Genomic DNA, 12,840 nt, shown 5'->3' with positions numbered 1-12,840 from the left:
CACCAGAGAGGTGACATTCCACATCCCAAAAGCCAGCTTTTGCAACTGAGGATCAGATCTTCGATGTCCCTACCCTCGGCTACCACCCATCTCACATTGCACCTGACCCCTTTGCCCCCTCCCACAGGTGGTGAGCCCACAGGAGGGGGTTCATCCACGTATCCTCTTTGGGCTCCATGGGTTAAAGCCCAGCCATCAGGCTCTCGCTTACGTGCCCCACCTCCAGACTTGGCTCCACAGCCCTGGTGTTTCTGTTGATCTTACTTGTCATAAGGGGTCTTTGGACTGCACTTTGTCTGGTTCCTCACCCAGAACCTGTCTGCCTTGGGTGACCCTACCAGGAACCCCTGGCAGAATAGCTCCCGTCACTGAGACACTCAAACCCCTCCACTGGGTGGATCAGTTGGCAGAGTGAGTTCAAATCATGGAAGCCCATTTCCACCATGAAATAAAACATCAAGGTCCATCAGAAAGTCATAACTATGAGTTCTAACAGTTCTAATAATGAGATTCTGGACAATTTCTCCTCAGAGAAGCAGATTGACCTTTAATTTCATAATTACAACTTACATAATTTCATAATTACAACTTCATGTTGGGCTTTTAAATGACCTTCCAAACCAAATAAACTTAATTACCAAAGGAAAACTGATGCTGCTTTATGTGCAACAAGTTTTCCTTTAATATTAAACATAAAATATGACTAAAGTAGAACAATTGATTTCATATCAAATTTGGGGAAAAGAATCAGAACCAGTTTGGTTCTGGTGTTCTGACCCAGAATGTCTCCATCTTTAGAAAATAACCTAAATTTTAATTGATGGTTTTGTTCCAGTTTTACTGCATTTAACCTCATGGTTCCGATTGTTGCCTGGACTGTAGAACACATCTAACTCTATACGCCTATCGAACATCTGATCGGGTCCAGTTCGAGGAGAACTGAGTGGTTCTGACCCATTTTCACATCCTGTCTTAAAATCTTTCTTTTGGCTTTACATGTAACTATAAAAATGATGAAAACAATGAAATTCCTGCTTTAACGCCAAACTTCCCATGGTTCTGGTCCGGTTTGTCCAAAAATGGTGCTATTGTCATGACAACAGGCAGAACTTCCTGTGGTCAACTAAAACTCGTGAGATTTAGCTAGGTAAGAATTTATTTATTTATAAAGTTAATTCATTAAAGTTCTTTTCTATAATTCATAGAAATGTTGAAATGGATTCCTCAAGCCTGCAAGTCACGCTGGATGTGTCCAGCGTGACCCCGCTGACCTCCTGCTGGAGATGGACGGGCACCAGCTCCCCTCCTGACCCCAGCAGGGACAAGAGTGGAAGAAAATGAATGGATGGCATTCGTCTAACTTCGTCTGGACGGTTCCGGTTCTGGTTCAAAGCAGAAGCGGGCCTTTGTGGATGGCTCAGCATAAAAACACAAGCAGCAGCACAGAAAATAAGTGAAATCAGCTTTTTATTCCAGAACCAGAGGAACGCAGCGTGCCGCCGCCAGGGCTGCGACTTCCCAACATCACTAAAACACAAACAACTTCTTCTCTGCATCAGGCTGCAGTAATCAGGCTGAAGACCTGGGTCAGAACCGTTCCTGCAGGCTGGTTCTGACCTGAGTTATGGTACACTGAGGAAGTACCAGGTGGTTCTCCAAAATCAGACCTGGTTCTGGTTCTGATCCGTCACCTCCAGAACCGGTAGACTCCCAGAGCCATGGCGAGGCAAGCAAAGATGGTCACTGTGGAGGAAACACAAAACGTAAAGCAGCACCGTCTCCCAAACCAGAACCGGAACCAGAACCGGACCCACCTGCCATGTACCGGATTGTCTCCAGCTTCAACGACTCCAGCACCATCTTCAGCGACGCCACCTGCAGGTCCATCTTCTTGTTTATCTCCATGTTGTCGTTTTCCAGGTCGGCTTTCTGGAGACACAATGTGATGTCATCCGGAGACAGCCAATCAGGAGCCGGTCGGGTGGACCTGCCTACTCGCAGGAGGAACCAATCAGACCTGAAGGTGAGTTACCTTGTGGTAGAACTCTGAGGTCGCCTCCATCAGCTTCTTCTCCTGGTCGGTGAACTGAGACAGAGAGCAATGAGTCCGAGTATGAAAACAAGTCTTGGACTGACCTTCAAGATCAAGTGCTTGAAGGTCAGACCGTGTCCTAGTGCGTGACCTCAGACTGTGACCTCTGACCAAGTGTGTGTAACATTAAACCAAGTGTGTGTGATGTGAGTCAAGTCTTTCCTGAGACTGGAGGAATGACTCGGGTCTCCTGCTGATTTCTGGATTCAACACTGGACTTTTAGACCTGCTGACTCCAGAATCTCTCCTGACCCACCATGTCAGAGGTCCTGCTCCTCTCCAGGTTGATGTCCAGTTTGGTTTCTGCTCGGACTTTCTCGCTCTCTTCCTGAAACCAGACGACCTGTTAGCATCTCCGCACAGTCGAGTCAGCATTGAACTCCTCCAAGTCCTCCTCACCTTCAGTCTGTTCTGCAGCTGCTCCAACTCTCGTTTCATTTTCTGCAGGAACAAAAATGGGAGTTTATGAATCGCTAACTACTGATTAGCAGGACCGTTAGCAGGTCCAGCAGAGCAGAGCCTTCTTACCTCACTACAATCTTTTATTAGTAGCATGTAAACAATAAAGCAGCACAGAATCAATAAATTCTGCTTTTTTATGACACTATTCCAGAACCAGCACCATGTTGCCACTAGGGCGGCGACATCCTATCATGACAAACACCAGCACGGTGTTACCGTGTTCTCAGACCGCAGGTTGGCGAACTCGCTCTTCTCCAGGATCACCATGTCCTTCCTGATGGAGTCCAGGTGAGCCATGATCTGCTGCACTGCAATCTCCTGCAGAACCACGATGTTATTAAACATTATTTAATATTTGTCCTGTTCATCTGTAAGCTGATATGACAACAATATGAGGTTCTAACTGTGTGATAATCTAGAAAGAGAATGGAAAGACTTTCTCTTTACACAAATACTTTAAAGTAGTTATAATGATTTTATTTTTAACTAAGCAACAAAAAGTAATGTTACGAAATGTATTTTAGCCATTTTGATGCATAGACTCAAACAATATTGTGAGAGAAGAATCTTGCATTTAATTTAACTGTAAATGCTAATTTGCAGTTGCACAAAATATGCTTTTCTAACAGAAATATAACAACATGGCTCCAGCTAGCTGGTGTTAGCAGGTCGGTTAGCCGGTTAGCTGCCCAGGCAGATATCCTGCAGTCCACTGAGTGCAGCTGTAGTTTTATTTGTAAGTTAGAGAAGAATGTAGTTTCCGTCTTTCAGCTTGGTGACCAGCAGTGTGCAGCAACAAATATGAAAGGAGCTCAGATTCTTTACGGAAAGAACACTATGAAGGAAACTTTCCACAACTTTGAAAGAGCAACTTTTTAAACCTTGCTAACCATAGCAGCTCTGCGTACCTGCAGCTAGCGACTCATTATAAAAACTCTGAGGTCTGATGTTGTACCTGGTGGGATTTGGTCACCATGTCCTTGTAGACGATGTCCATGTTGGCTGTGGTCAGCGTGACCAGAGCTGAGACGATCAGTTCGGCCTGCCGCTTCTCAAAACCTGCAAAAAAAAACCAAACAAAAAGCTCAAACTGAAAAACAGATTAAAACTAAACCCACAACCAGACTAAAAAACCATAATAAAAACAAGAGAAAATAAGGATTCCGTACATCCTCATACACAGAGCCAATAAAAACGTGATTTTGCTTTCCGTAAAACAAAAAATCCCCACAAAGTTCTTCTTCAGACTCACGGACATTTTTTTATTCAATAATAAACTAATTATACTATGCTAAAACATCATTAAAACATTGTTAGTATGTCAGATAACAGCAGTATTGTGTAAATATAAAGTCATGCTAGTGTTTGTAGTTTAAGCTAGCTTTACCAGTGGCTAACTGATTGCTAACACTAACAGATAACTTTAATTGTTTCTGAAACATGATGAATTTATTCCAAACTTAAGATACAGTTTAATTCACCATAACATGAGTAAAGAAGAACCAAAATCTCTTTTCAAATGAGGAAGACTGAGATAAAAGGAAAATAACATTGTTTTGGTACAAGCTAACTAGCTTAGCACAGCGAAGTAGGAAGAAGATAAAGTTAAAGCCATTTATATTATTACAGTTAGCAATTTATTTACATTATGAATAAACTGATAATAAAATCATCTTTGTGTTAACGCTACCGCAGAAGCTAACAGCTGCAGCCCTTTTTGAGCTTCAGCCAACCAAGGAAAATGAATCTGGTTAGACTCAAAATGTGGAATTTGGTAAAAACTGGAACGAATTTCATGGGACCGGCGGCTCACCGCTCTTCTCCAGCTCCATCACCATGGCGTGGGAGTCAAAGGTCAGCTTCCTCTGCTCTAGGGGCGTCAGCTCAACCTTCCTCAGGTCAAAGGTCGCAAACGGAGTATCCACATGGAAACCTAAAGCACAGCAAACCTGAAGTCCTGACACGGAACAAGAACTGGATGGAGGTGGCCATGTTCTGGTAATTGGCCTGGACCCGGGCCGTGTTCTGGTTCTTGGACCGGAACCAGGCCAGGTTCTGGTTCAGGCTTTGTTCTAGTTCAAACCAAAACCACTAAAACCATCAGATTTCTGAGCATTTTGCTGGAAATATTGATGGTTCTGCTCCCGGACCATGAGATGTTCCAAGCTCTAAGATTGGAAAGTTCTTATTGTTTGATTTTTGGATGTGACATTATCAGCATTAATTACTTTATTGAGCCTTTTATTATTTCTGATTTTACTGATACTTATGGCAGGATCAGTCCTCCGTAGAACAAGCACTTCTACAATCTGGCGGCGAATCGTTCATTATTTCAGTTCGGTAGATTAACTCATTATTTATGTTGTTTCCGGGGCAACAGTCGATGTTTTATGAAATTATCAAATCAGAGCTGCGTGACCCGAAGTCAAACTCATCTTTTAGGAACAAAACTCTGGCTTTCCCGAACTTTTCACTCCTGAAAAAACCTTGAGAAAAAGTCAGAGAGTGAAAACTGGACATGTTAGACAGAGGAGCTGCCCTGAGGAAGAGGAGGATGAGGAAGAAAACCTCCAGGTACATCTGGCTGCACCAAATTCCCTCCGTCCAATCAGAGATCGAGGAACATCACCCAGAACCAGCAGAACTATCTCAAACTCTGCACTGCGCACTTTGATCCCCTGACTTTAATCACAGATTGCCCCCCTCACCCCCGTACCCCACCCTACGCCATGGCGCTCACCTCTCCACGCGCCCAGCCGCCGCGTGACGAGACGCCGCAGCAGGGGGTTCATCCCGATAAGTGGCTTCGTTCACCTGAACCGGTACCAGCCGAACTTCAGCCGAACTTTACCAAAGCAGCGCGGAAAGACAGCTGACCGGACAGGATTGACTGTGGTGCTTTCACGGACCGTCGGATCTGCAACAGTCATGTTGCCATCATGGACATGGAGCCCTCTAGTGGTGAAAACCAGTGTAGATAAACTGCGATTATTGTTCCAGACTTATACAAGTGAAAAATAGGTAAAACAAAACAATAAAAAGATAACTAAAATCCAGAACTTCAGCTTTCACCTCAGATCCTTCTCCAACAACCTCATTCTGCTCAGGATTTTTAATATTTCCTGTTTTATAACACGTTTTAATAAGCTATAGATATTTTCCCCCGTTATTATTATTAGCTAAAATTATTTTGCAGAAGTTATTTTATGGAAAACTTTTAATATTGAAAGTTTACATTTATTTGAAATATAGCAACAATAATAAACATTGTAAATATCTTACATATTAATGCACAATAATCCACTTCTTCAAGGCTCTATAAATTAAATTTCTTGTTGTAAAACTTTCGTCCATGTTTACTATGACTCTGAATGACAAATAAGTCAGACAGGTCAAGTCAATATCGGAATATGATATATAAAAAAAATAAAACAGAGTTGATTAAATGGAAAACGTTGGATAAAATAAAGAACATAAACTTTGGTAATAAATAACTTTTATTCTAAAGTTCATATAACCCGTTGAACCTGCAGAAATTAATTACAATCCGTCAACATGATGGTTTTATTTGACTATAAAAAGTTATTTGGTAACATTGAACGCGTTTGATGACGTACCACAAAACTTGTTTTAGTGAGAAACAACTAAAGAGAATTGTGTTACAAAGTGTTAAAGTGACAATAAGACAGCTAATGCATTTATCAGACCGGAAGCAGGCCGAACCTCGGTACTGTTATGTCCGAATGTTTGGTGTCAATAAAGTTTCCGCCTTCAATCAGTCCCGCCCCCTGACTGACTGTCATGGCGGCGCTAGCGGAGAGCTGGAGCTGGTTTACGGCTTTAGCTGTGGGAGTTTCTCTGTTCAAATGTCTCTTCATCAACGCTTAGTGAGTGGAAACAATGCTGCGTGGGCTGCTGCCTTCCCGCGGTTCTAGTCCACACCTACGGGTTTGATTTTAGCATCAGGCTAACCGGCTGCTAGCAGCGAGCAACCTGCTTCTAAATGTTTAAAATTAAATATCAATGTTTGTAATTATAAATGTGAAGTTTGTTAGAGTTGGTCTGAAGGTATAAAATATTATATAATGAATTGTTGATTAAAATTGATAAAAGTTTATTCTGAGTTTAAGTTGACGTGTTTTTACCTGAAGCAAGAGTAGCTGATCAGCCGGAAGATGGCGCTGTTTGACTGAAAGAGTCAGAAAAACATTTAATGTTCGCGAAAAGTTAATTTATTGCTTTAATTCGGTTCAGAAAGTTTTAAACTGACTTAAATGTTATTAATGATAGTTTGTGTTGATAACTGGGTTGGACTGAGCTAGAACTATTCTGGACTGACGTTAGTATTGGGGGGGAAAAAACACTAAAAACGTAATAAGCAGCGTTTTAAAGTTGATTAAAATAACCCAGTTCCAGTTTGATGGTTCTGTTGTGTCCAGTCACTCCACAGACTTTGAGGTCCACAGGAACTGGCTGGCCATCACCTATAGCCTGCCGCTGTCCCGGTGGTACCATGAGGTCAGTCCGTGTACAGGACCCGGACCGGGCAGAACCCGGACTCCACCGCTGTCTAACTGCCGCTGCTCTGCCTCCAGAACTCGTCGGAGTGGACGCTGGACTACCCGCCGCTGTTCGCCTGGCTGGAGCGGGGCCTAGCGCAGGCGGCGCGCCGCTGGGACGGCGACATGCTACGGCTGGACAACCTGAACTACGCCAGCCCGGCCACGGTTCTGTTCCAGAGGCTGTCGGTGGTCTGCACCGACCTGCTGTTCATCTACGCAGCCAGAGAGTGAGTCCAGATGTCCCGCTGCGTGACCATGGCGACTGAAGGTTTGAGTGCAGGATGAAGCTCTGGAAATGACCGAGGATCTAAAACATGAACAGGGTTTTTATGATGCGTCACTACAAGACAGGATTAGAGTTTACTCGTTTCTTGGGTTGTTTTCTTTGTTTTTACATATTTACTGTCTTAGGAACAGGACAGAGGCTCAGTGTGATTTAAACTGCTTTCTGTATTAATCAGCTCAGAAACTGAGGAAAGGTTTCTCCATGTTTATAGTTTTAATTATTACAGTAACCTGCTTCATAAATGAGAAATAATTAGTTTTATTTAGAGTCATTTTCAGATTTTGTCACCTTGTAGATGAAAATAGGCTGTCAGCATCCAGAGTTCCTGACGGCAGGCTGGTTCTGATCCAGTTTAGAATCAGAATCTTAAATCAACTAGAGGGCCACATATGGCCCAAGGACCCCACTTTAAACACCGTTCACACCAATCCTTCCCTCTGATCACTCATTTGGCGACAGTGGAGAAAAACAACTCCCCTTGAACAGGAAGAAACCAGCAGAACCTACTTTCTGGTTCTGAACAGCCTCCACTTCCTGCTCTCATTGGTCGGTTTCTGACTTGTCCCACCTTTCCCAGATCTAATTTTTCTGGAGTTGCCGTCAGTGTCGGTTCTGGGTTGGGTTCTGCTGCTGAATGGGGTCGGATCTGTCCTCCAGGTGCTGCCGGTGCGTTCGAGTGCAGAAGGCTCCGCAGGACGTTCTGAGCCGGCCGTCCTTCGTCCTCGCTGTGCTGCTGCTCTGGAACTTTGGTCTCCTCATCGTCGACCGTATCCTTCCTTTGCTGGGGGTCCGGAAGGTTCTGCTCCCTAGAACCCCGGGAGCCAGAAACTGGCGTCCAGGTGATAACATCATCAGAAGTGTTTTCTTTCATGCTTCCTGTCAGACATCCACTTCCAGTACAACGGCTTCCTGTTCGGCTTCCTGCTGCTGTCTGTGGCCAGACACCTGCAGGTAGACTCTTATTTTGAAGGGCCGGCTATCAGGAGGAAATGACTAATGGATGTTGTATGCTCAGTCTCGCCACCTGCAGGGGGCGCTGCTGTTCGCCGTACTGCTCAACCTGAAGCACATTTTCCTGTACGTGGCGCCAGCTTACGGGATCTTCCTGCTGAGAAGCTACTGCTTCACCCTGGACCGGCCAGGTCTGGTTCTGGTTCTGGTTCTGGTCCTGGTTCTGGTCCTGGTCCTGGTCCTGGTCCTGGTCCTGGTCCTGGTCTGGTTCAGTCTCCTCATGCTCCCTGTTCTCCTGCAGATGGCTCCATCAGGTGGAGCAGCTTCGCTCCGTTGCGGCTGCTGGCGCTGGGTGGCATTGTCGTCTCCATCTTCGCGCTGTCCTTCGGCCCCTTCGTTGCCATGGTGAGTACCGTTCAGACAAGCATCAAACTGCAGAACGAGCTGCGGACACACGACTGCCACCTGAGGAATAACCAAATAGAAAGTGCTGCAGACTCCTCCAGGCCACCAGGGGGAGCCGGCACAGGGTTGAACCTGACCCTCTGTTAAAACGGGATGTCCAGATGAAAGTTGCATGTATTTTTCAGACATTCTGTACAGTTTTACTGTCTACAGTATTACTGGAGAATTTCTGCTCTGTGGAGAATTACATGTTTAGGTATTTATGGCATCTGCCCTTTTTTATTTCTTCTAGTTTTTCCTTGTTTCTGTTTGTTTTGCGTCATTTATGTGTTTGCTGCTGGGAGGCGATTATCGTATCGTTTATCATTTATTGTGATCAGAACTTTGATTGTTGCAATAAATGTCAGTTAAAGATGTTTATTGTCAGGATTATTTTTAGTATTTTTTTTCTGTTCAATAAGGTTATCAATAAATAATTAGTGAGGCAGATCAAAATGTTTTAGAAATGATTATCAAGATTTTAGTTTTGAAAAAATGCTCATAAATAGTCTTATTGTTATCACAACATCACCATCAGATGATAAACTTTATTTATCGCTCCGACTGTTTGATGCATATTTGCACCCGTCAGCTTCTGTAGACCTGAAGTTTGCTCTGTTCACACCCGATGCTGATGATGATGATGATGATGCTGGTGGTGCGTTCAGGGCCAGCTGTCCCAGGTGGTGTCTCGGCTCTTCCCCTTCCGGCGGGGCCTCTGCCACGCCTACTGGGCCCCCAACGCCTGGGCGCTTTACAGCGGCGCTGACAAGGCGCTGGCGGCGCTTGGTGAGGAAGCTGCTCCGCAGCCGGTTCTATGACCTGTCCGATCCGACCCGGTCAGAACCGCTCTCTGTTCTCTTCCAGGCGTCCGTCTGAAGCTGCTGCAGGGGGCGGAGCTTCCCCGGGCTGCCATGACAGGGGGGCTGGTCCAGGAGGTCCAGCACGCCGTCCTGCCGTCCGTCCCTCCGGCCGCCACGCTGCTCTGCACGCTGGTAGGCATCCTGGTGAGTCGGAACCGACCCGGCCCTCCTGCAGCCACCAGAACCGTCCGCTGAAACCTTCTTCCTCTCTGCAGCCAGCGCTGGTCTCCATCTGGTGCCGTCGCCGTGGCAACCGGGCCTTCCTGCGCTGCCTGCTGCTCTGCGCTTTGGCCTCCTTCCTGTTCGGCTGGCACGTTCACGAGAAAGCCATCCTGCTGGCCGTGCTGCCGCTCAGGTCAGACGTCACCGCAGGGGGTGGAGTCAGAGTCCAGCATGAGGCGGAGTCAGCTGGTGGAATGACACTAATCTAGTTCATTCATTTTGAAATGTCTAGAATTTATTATGTAATGAGATTTGGGTTTGTGGAGTTCTGTTTTTGTGTTTTTGTTCTGGAATCTGCCAGCCTGACCTGGCTACCCCAGCGGGGGGCGCTGTTGCCCTGTATTAACCCTCCTGTGTGTGTCGTCCTGCAGCATCCTTGCGGTGGAGAGCAGAGAGGATGCTAGGATCTTCCTGGTCCTAGCCACCACCGGACATTATTCCCTGTTCCCGCTGCTCTTCACCCCCGCAGGTAAACGGGAAGCTGTCATCACAAAACTTTATTGATCAATAAGAGGAAATTGATCAGTTTTTCAATTATGAAAATCCAGAAATATGAAGAGATTAACTCAGCAGCCAGATGTTCTCAAAGCGTGATGACATCACTTCCTGTAGGCCAACTCATGTTTCCTAGACATTGGAATGTTTTGGTGCAGCAGCTGGAGACCTTTCAGACCGGAGCCCTACAGAGAGTTAAAAGCTCACTGAGCTGTCGATACTTCCAGTATGAAACCATTAATCAGATTGATCAATGAAATAATCATCAGCTAATTTACTGATCGATAAACAGGAGAGCCTTATTTAGCCGCATTTTATCCGACTTTTCCATCATTAACCTGAGTCATAATTCAGCAGGATTATTATTATTATTTACATCTGAGTGTTAATAATAATAATTAATAATACTTAATAATAAGAATGGAGACCATCTGAGTTTCTCCTGCATGTTTTCCAGAGATGATCATCAAGGTGTGTCTGATGCTGATGTTCACCATCTACTCCTTCACTGCCCTGGGAAACCTGCACAGGTAAACACACACCTGGTCTCTCCAGGTGAACACACACCTGGTCTCTCCAGGTGAACACACACCTGGCTGACATCAGAATGTAATCAGATTACTCTCTTCTCAGGTCTCAGGGTTCTCTGCTCCGTCCCATGGAGGTTGCCTACCTGCTGGGGCTGGTTGCCGTGGCAATCTCCTGCGAGTTCGTCTTCCCGTTGTCGCCGTGGCGACAGAAGCTTCCGTTCCTCCCCCTGCTGGTGACCTCTGTGTACTGTGCCCTGGGGGTCAGCTACTCCTTCCTGCGGCTCTACGCCACTCTGCTGCGCAGCGACGACAAACACAAACAGCTCTGAGGTCACAAGGTCAACAGGGGCCGGGGCAACCTCACTCTCACACACACACAGAACTACTGGGGACCAGGAGAGAACGGACTTACCTGGTTCTGGTTGACGTTGAGCTGAGACATTAATAATCACCATGACAACAGCTTGAATGGAAGAGGAGGAGGATGAAGACCTGGCAGCAGAACAGACGACTTGTTAAAGACTTGGACCAAACAGCTGCTGGGAAAATGATTTGAATAAACGGTTCGTCTCCCTTCAGTGTCTGTTTGACTTCAGTCTAAAGATGAGAGTCGACTCGGACTTGAAGCTCGACTCGGACTCATGGTCTGAGGCTCGAGTCTTACTGCCAGTTTTTCCACGCTTTATTTAATGACTTGGATCATTTCAGAACCAAATAAACGTCTCTGACCTCTCACTGCTGAGCTAGCTGCTACATTACAAGAAACCTTCCTGCTGAGAATATCAAAAATAAAAGCACTTCCTGTTCTGCTCATTGAGAAGTTTAACACGGTGGTTTACTTCCTCCATTTTGATTTGTTCATTGTGATCGCAGCAGCTAATCAGACGTCTTGGTTTTTTTCTGTCCTGTGTGGAAATCAGACTGTCGTCTGCATAAAGTTTTCCAGTCATAGTTTCACTGATCTGTTTCCTTTACAGTTTAATTAATCAGATTTTCAGTGAAACTGATTAGAAATGTAACAAGACATAAGCAACTGACATTCTACACCCAGTTTGTTTAAAAACTTTATTAATAAGGCAACAGAAACACAAAACAGTCACAGTTTTCATTCTGAATAAAAAATGTGTTTTGTTATATCGAGACTGAATGAAGATCAGTTAACAGCTGTAACCTTCCTCACCTCATCATCATCATCAGCACTCCAAGCTGAGGAATAAAATCAGGTGTTTTTATCTGAGTTCCTCCTGCTGCTGCACATCAACTATAAATATACTGCGGGGCTAAATGTGGAGGAAATGACAGAATGAATTCTTCAAACTAAAGGCCACAGTTTGGGTTTTTCTATAAACTTAAATTCACAGCAAAAGGAAAAAACAAATCGTTGTAATTTCCGTGTTGACCACTAGATGTCAGTAGCTGTGACGTTCGTGTGTTGACTTCCGGGTTTTCGTCCGATACAGCAGCGGCCAATGTAGATAAAAAAAAAAAAAAAAGAGTACGCTTCAGATTTAAAAAAAAAAACTGAATAAGAAAAAGTCAAAATTTTAAAAAATGTTATATTTCTGCCAAAAACTGAGATTAACCTAAATATTTTCAGAAAAAAAACTAGACAAATTTTTAAAAGTTAAAAAATTTTTGAAACTCAGATTTTTCTTCTAGAACATTTCTGAAATTTCTTTGGTGCAAATTTACTTTTTTTTCTGTCTACAGCAGGAAAATACGCTGTTTTACTCTGATATCCCGGTTCTGCTCTGAACTCCATGTACTGGTTCAGAGCAGCAGGTATCAGGATATCCCGTGTCTTTAAATGTTTGAATTACACTCTGGGTGTTTTTTGGTGACATCAGGGAGTCGGACTCAGTTTCACTCTGAGTCGCATAAAGATCATGGATGTATAACCTGAATATGTGAAACCCACTAAAAACTGATATTA

The 12,840-nt window shown here is 44.6% G+C and overlaps 2 protein-coding genes across 3 annotated transcripts; one reads left to right on the top strand and one right to left on the bottom strand.

Annotated features, from left to right (window-relative positions):
• Positions 1 to 1,450: 1,450 nt before the first annotated feature.
• ccdc90b (coiled-coil domain containing 90B) lies at positions 1,451 to 5,490 on the bottom strand. The gene is made up of 9 exons (XM_005811589.3): positions 5,295 to 5,490; positions 4,368 to 4,487; positions 3,510 to 3,613; positions 2,771 to 2,872; positions 2,492 to 2,533; positions 2,349 to 2,420; positions 2,033 to 2,086; positions 1,815 to 1,929; positions 1,451 to 1,743 (listed from the first exon to the last, which is right to left on the bottom strand). The coding sequence occupies exons 1-9, from the start codon at positions 5,344 to 5,346 to the stop codon at positions 1,688 to 1,690; spliced, it is 717 nt and encodes a 238-aa protein (XP_005811646.1). The 5' UTR covers positions 5,347 to 5,490; the 3' UTR covers positions 1,451 to 1,687.
• Positions 5,491 to 6,342: 852 nt separating this feature from the next.
• On the top strand, positions 6,343 to 12,139 carry alg8 (ALG8, alpha-1,3-glucosyltransferase). 2 transcript variants are annotated; one of them, XM_023341657.1, is made up of 13 exons: positions 6,343 to 6,441; positions 6,994 to 7,072; positions 7,150 to 7,343; positions 8,060 to 8,169; positions 8,286 to 8,353; positions 8,418 to 8,544; positions 8,655 to 8,758; positions 9,466 to 9,586; positions 9,665 to 9,792; positions 9,876 to 10,015; positions 10,254 to 10,351; positions 10,835 to 10,907; positions 11,011 to 12,139. In XM_023341657.1, the coding sequence occupies exons 1-13, from the start codon at positions 6,356 to 6,358 to the stop codon at positions 11,234 to 11,236; spliced, it is 1,554 nt and encodes a 517-aa protein (XP_023197425.1). In that variant the 5' UTR covers positions 6,343 to 6,355; the 3' UTR covers positions 11,237 to 12,139. The 2 variants fall into 2 exon arrangements, with proteins under 2 accessions (XP_023197425.1, XP_005811647.1); XM_005811590.2 differs by having other exon boundaries at positions 9,665 to 9,804.
• Positions 12,140 to 12,840: the final 701 nt, after the last annotated feature.

This window comes from Xiphophorus maculatus, chromosome 11 (genome assembly GCF_002775205.1).
Source record: "Xiphophorus maculatus strain JP 163 A chromosome 11, X_maculatus-5.0-male, whole genome shotgun sequence".
In the NCBI taxonomy this organism is placed as follows: Eukaryota; Metazoa; Chordata; class Actinopteri; order Cyprinodontiformes; family Poeciliidae; genus Xiphophorus; species Xiphophorus maculatus.
The sequence above is the reverse complement of the archived record's forward strand: the minus strand, read 5'-3'. Positions and strand labels throughout refer to the sequence as shown.

Excerpts from the sequence above, each read along its gene's own strand:
- ccdc90b (XM_005811589.3), bottom strand. The coding sequence starts at position 5,346 with ATGAACCCCCTGCTGCGGCGTCTCGTCACGCGGCGGCTGGGCGCGTGG. Across the intron at positions 4,488-5,294 it reads GCGGCTGGGCGCGTGGAGAG|GTTTCCATGTGGATACTCCG; the intron begins GTGAGCGCCATG and ends GCTGTGCTTTAG. Across the intron at positions 2,421-2,491 it reads AGCTGCAGAACAGACTGAAG|GAAGAGAGCGAGAAAGTCCG; the intron begins GTGAGGAGGACT and ends GTCTGGTTTCAG.
- alg8 (XM_005811590.2), top strand. The coding sequence starts at position 6,356 with ATGGCGGCGCTAGCGGAGAGCTGGAGCTGGTTTACGGCTTTAGCTGTG. Across the intron at positions 6,442-6,993 it reads TGTCTCTTCATCAACGCTTA|TCACTCCACAGACTTTGAGG; the intron begins GTGAGTGGAAAC and ends TGTTGTGTCCAG. Across the intron at positions 8,170-8,285 it reads TGGTCTCCTCATCGTCGACC|ACATCCACTTCCAGTACAAC; the intron begins GTATCCTTCCTT and ends GCTTCCTGTCAG.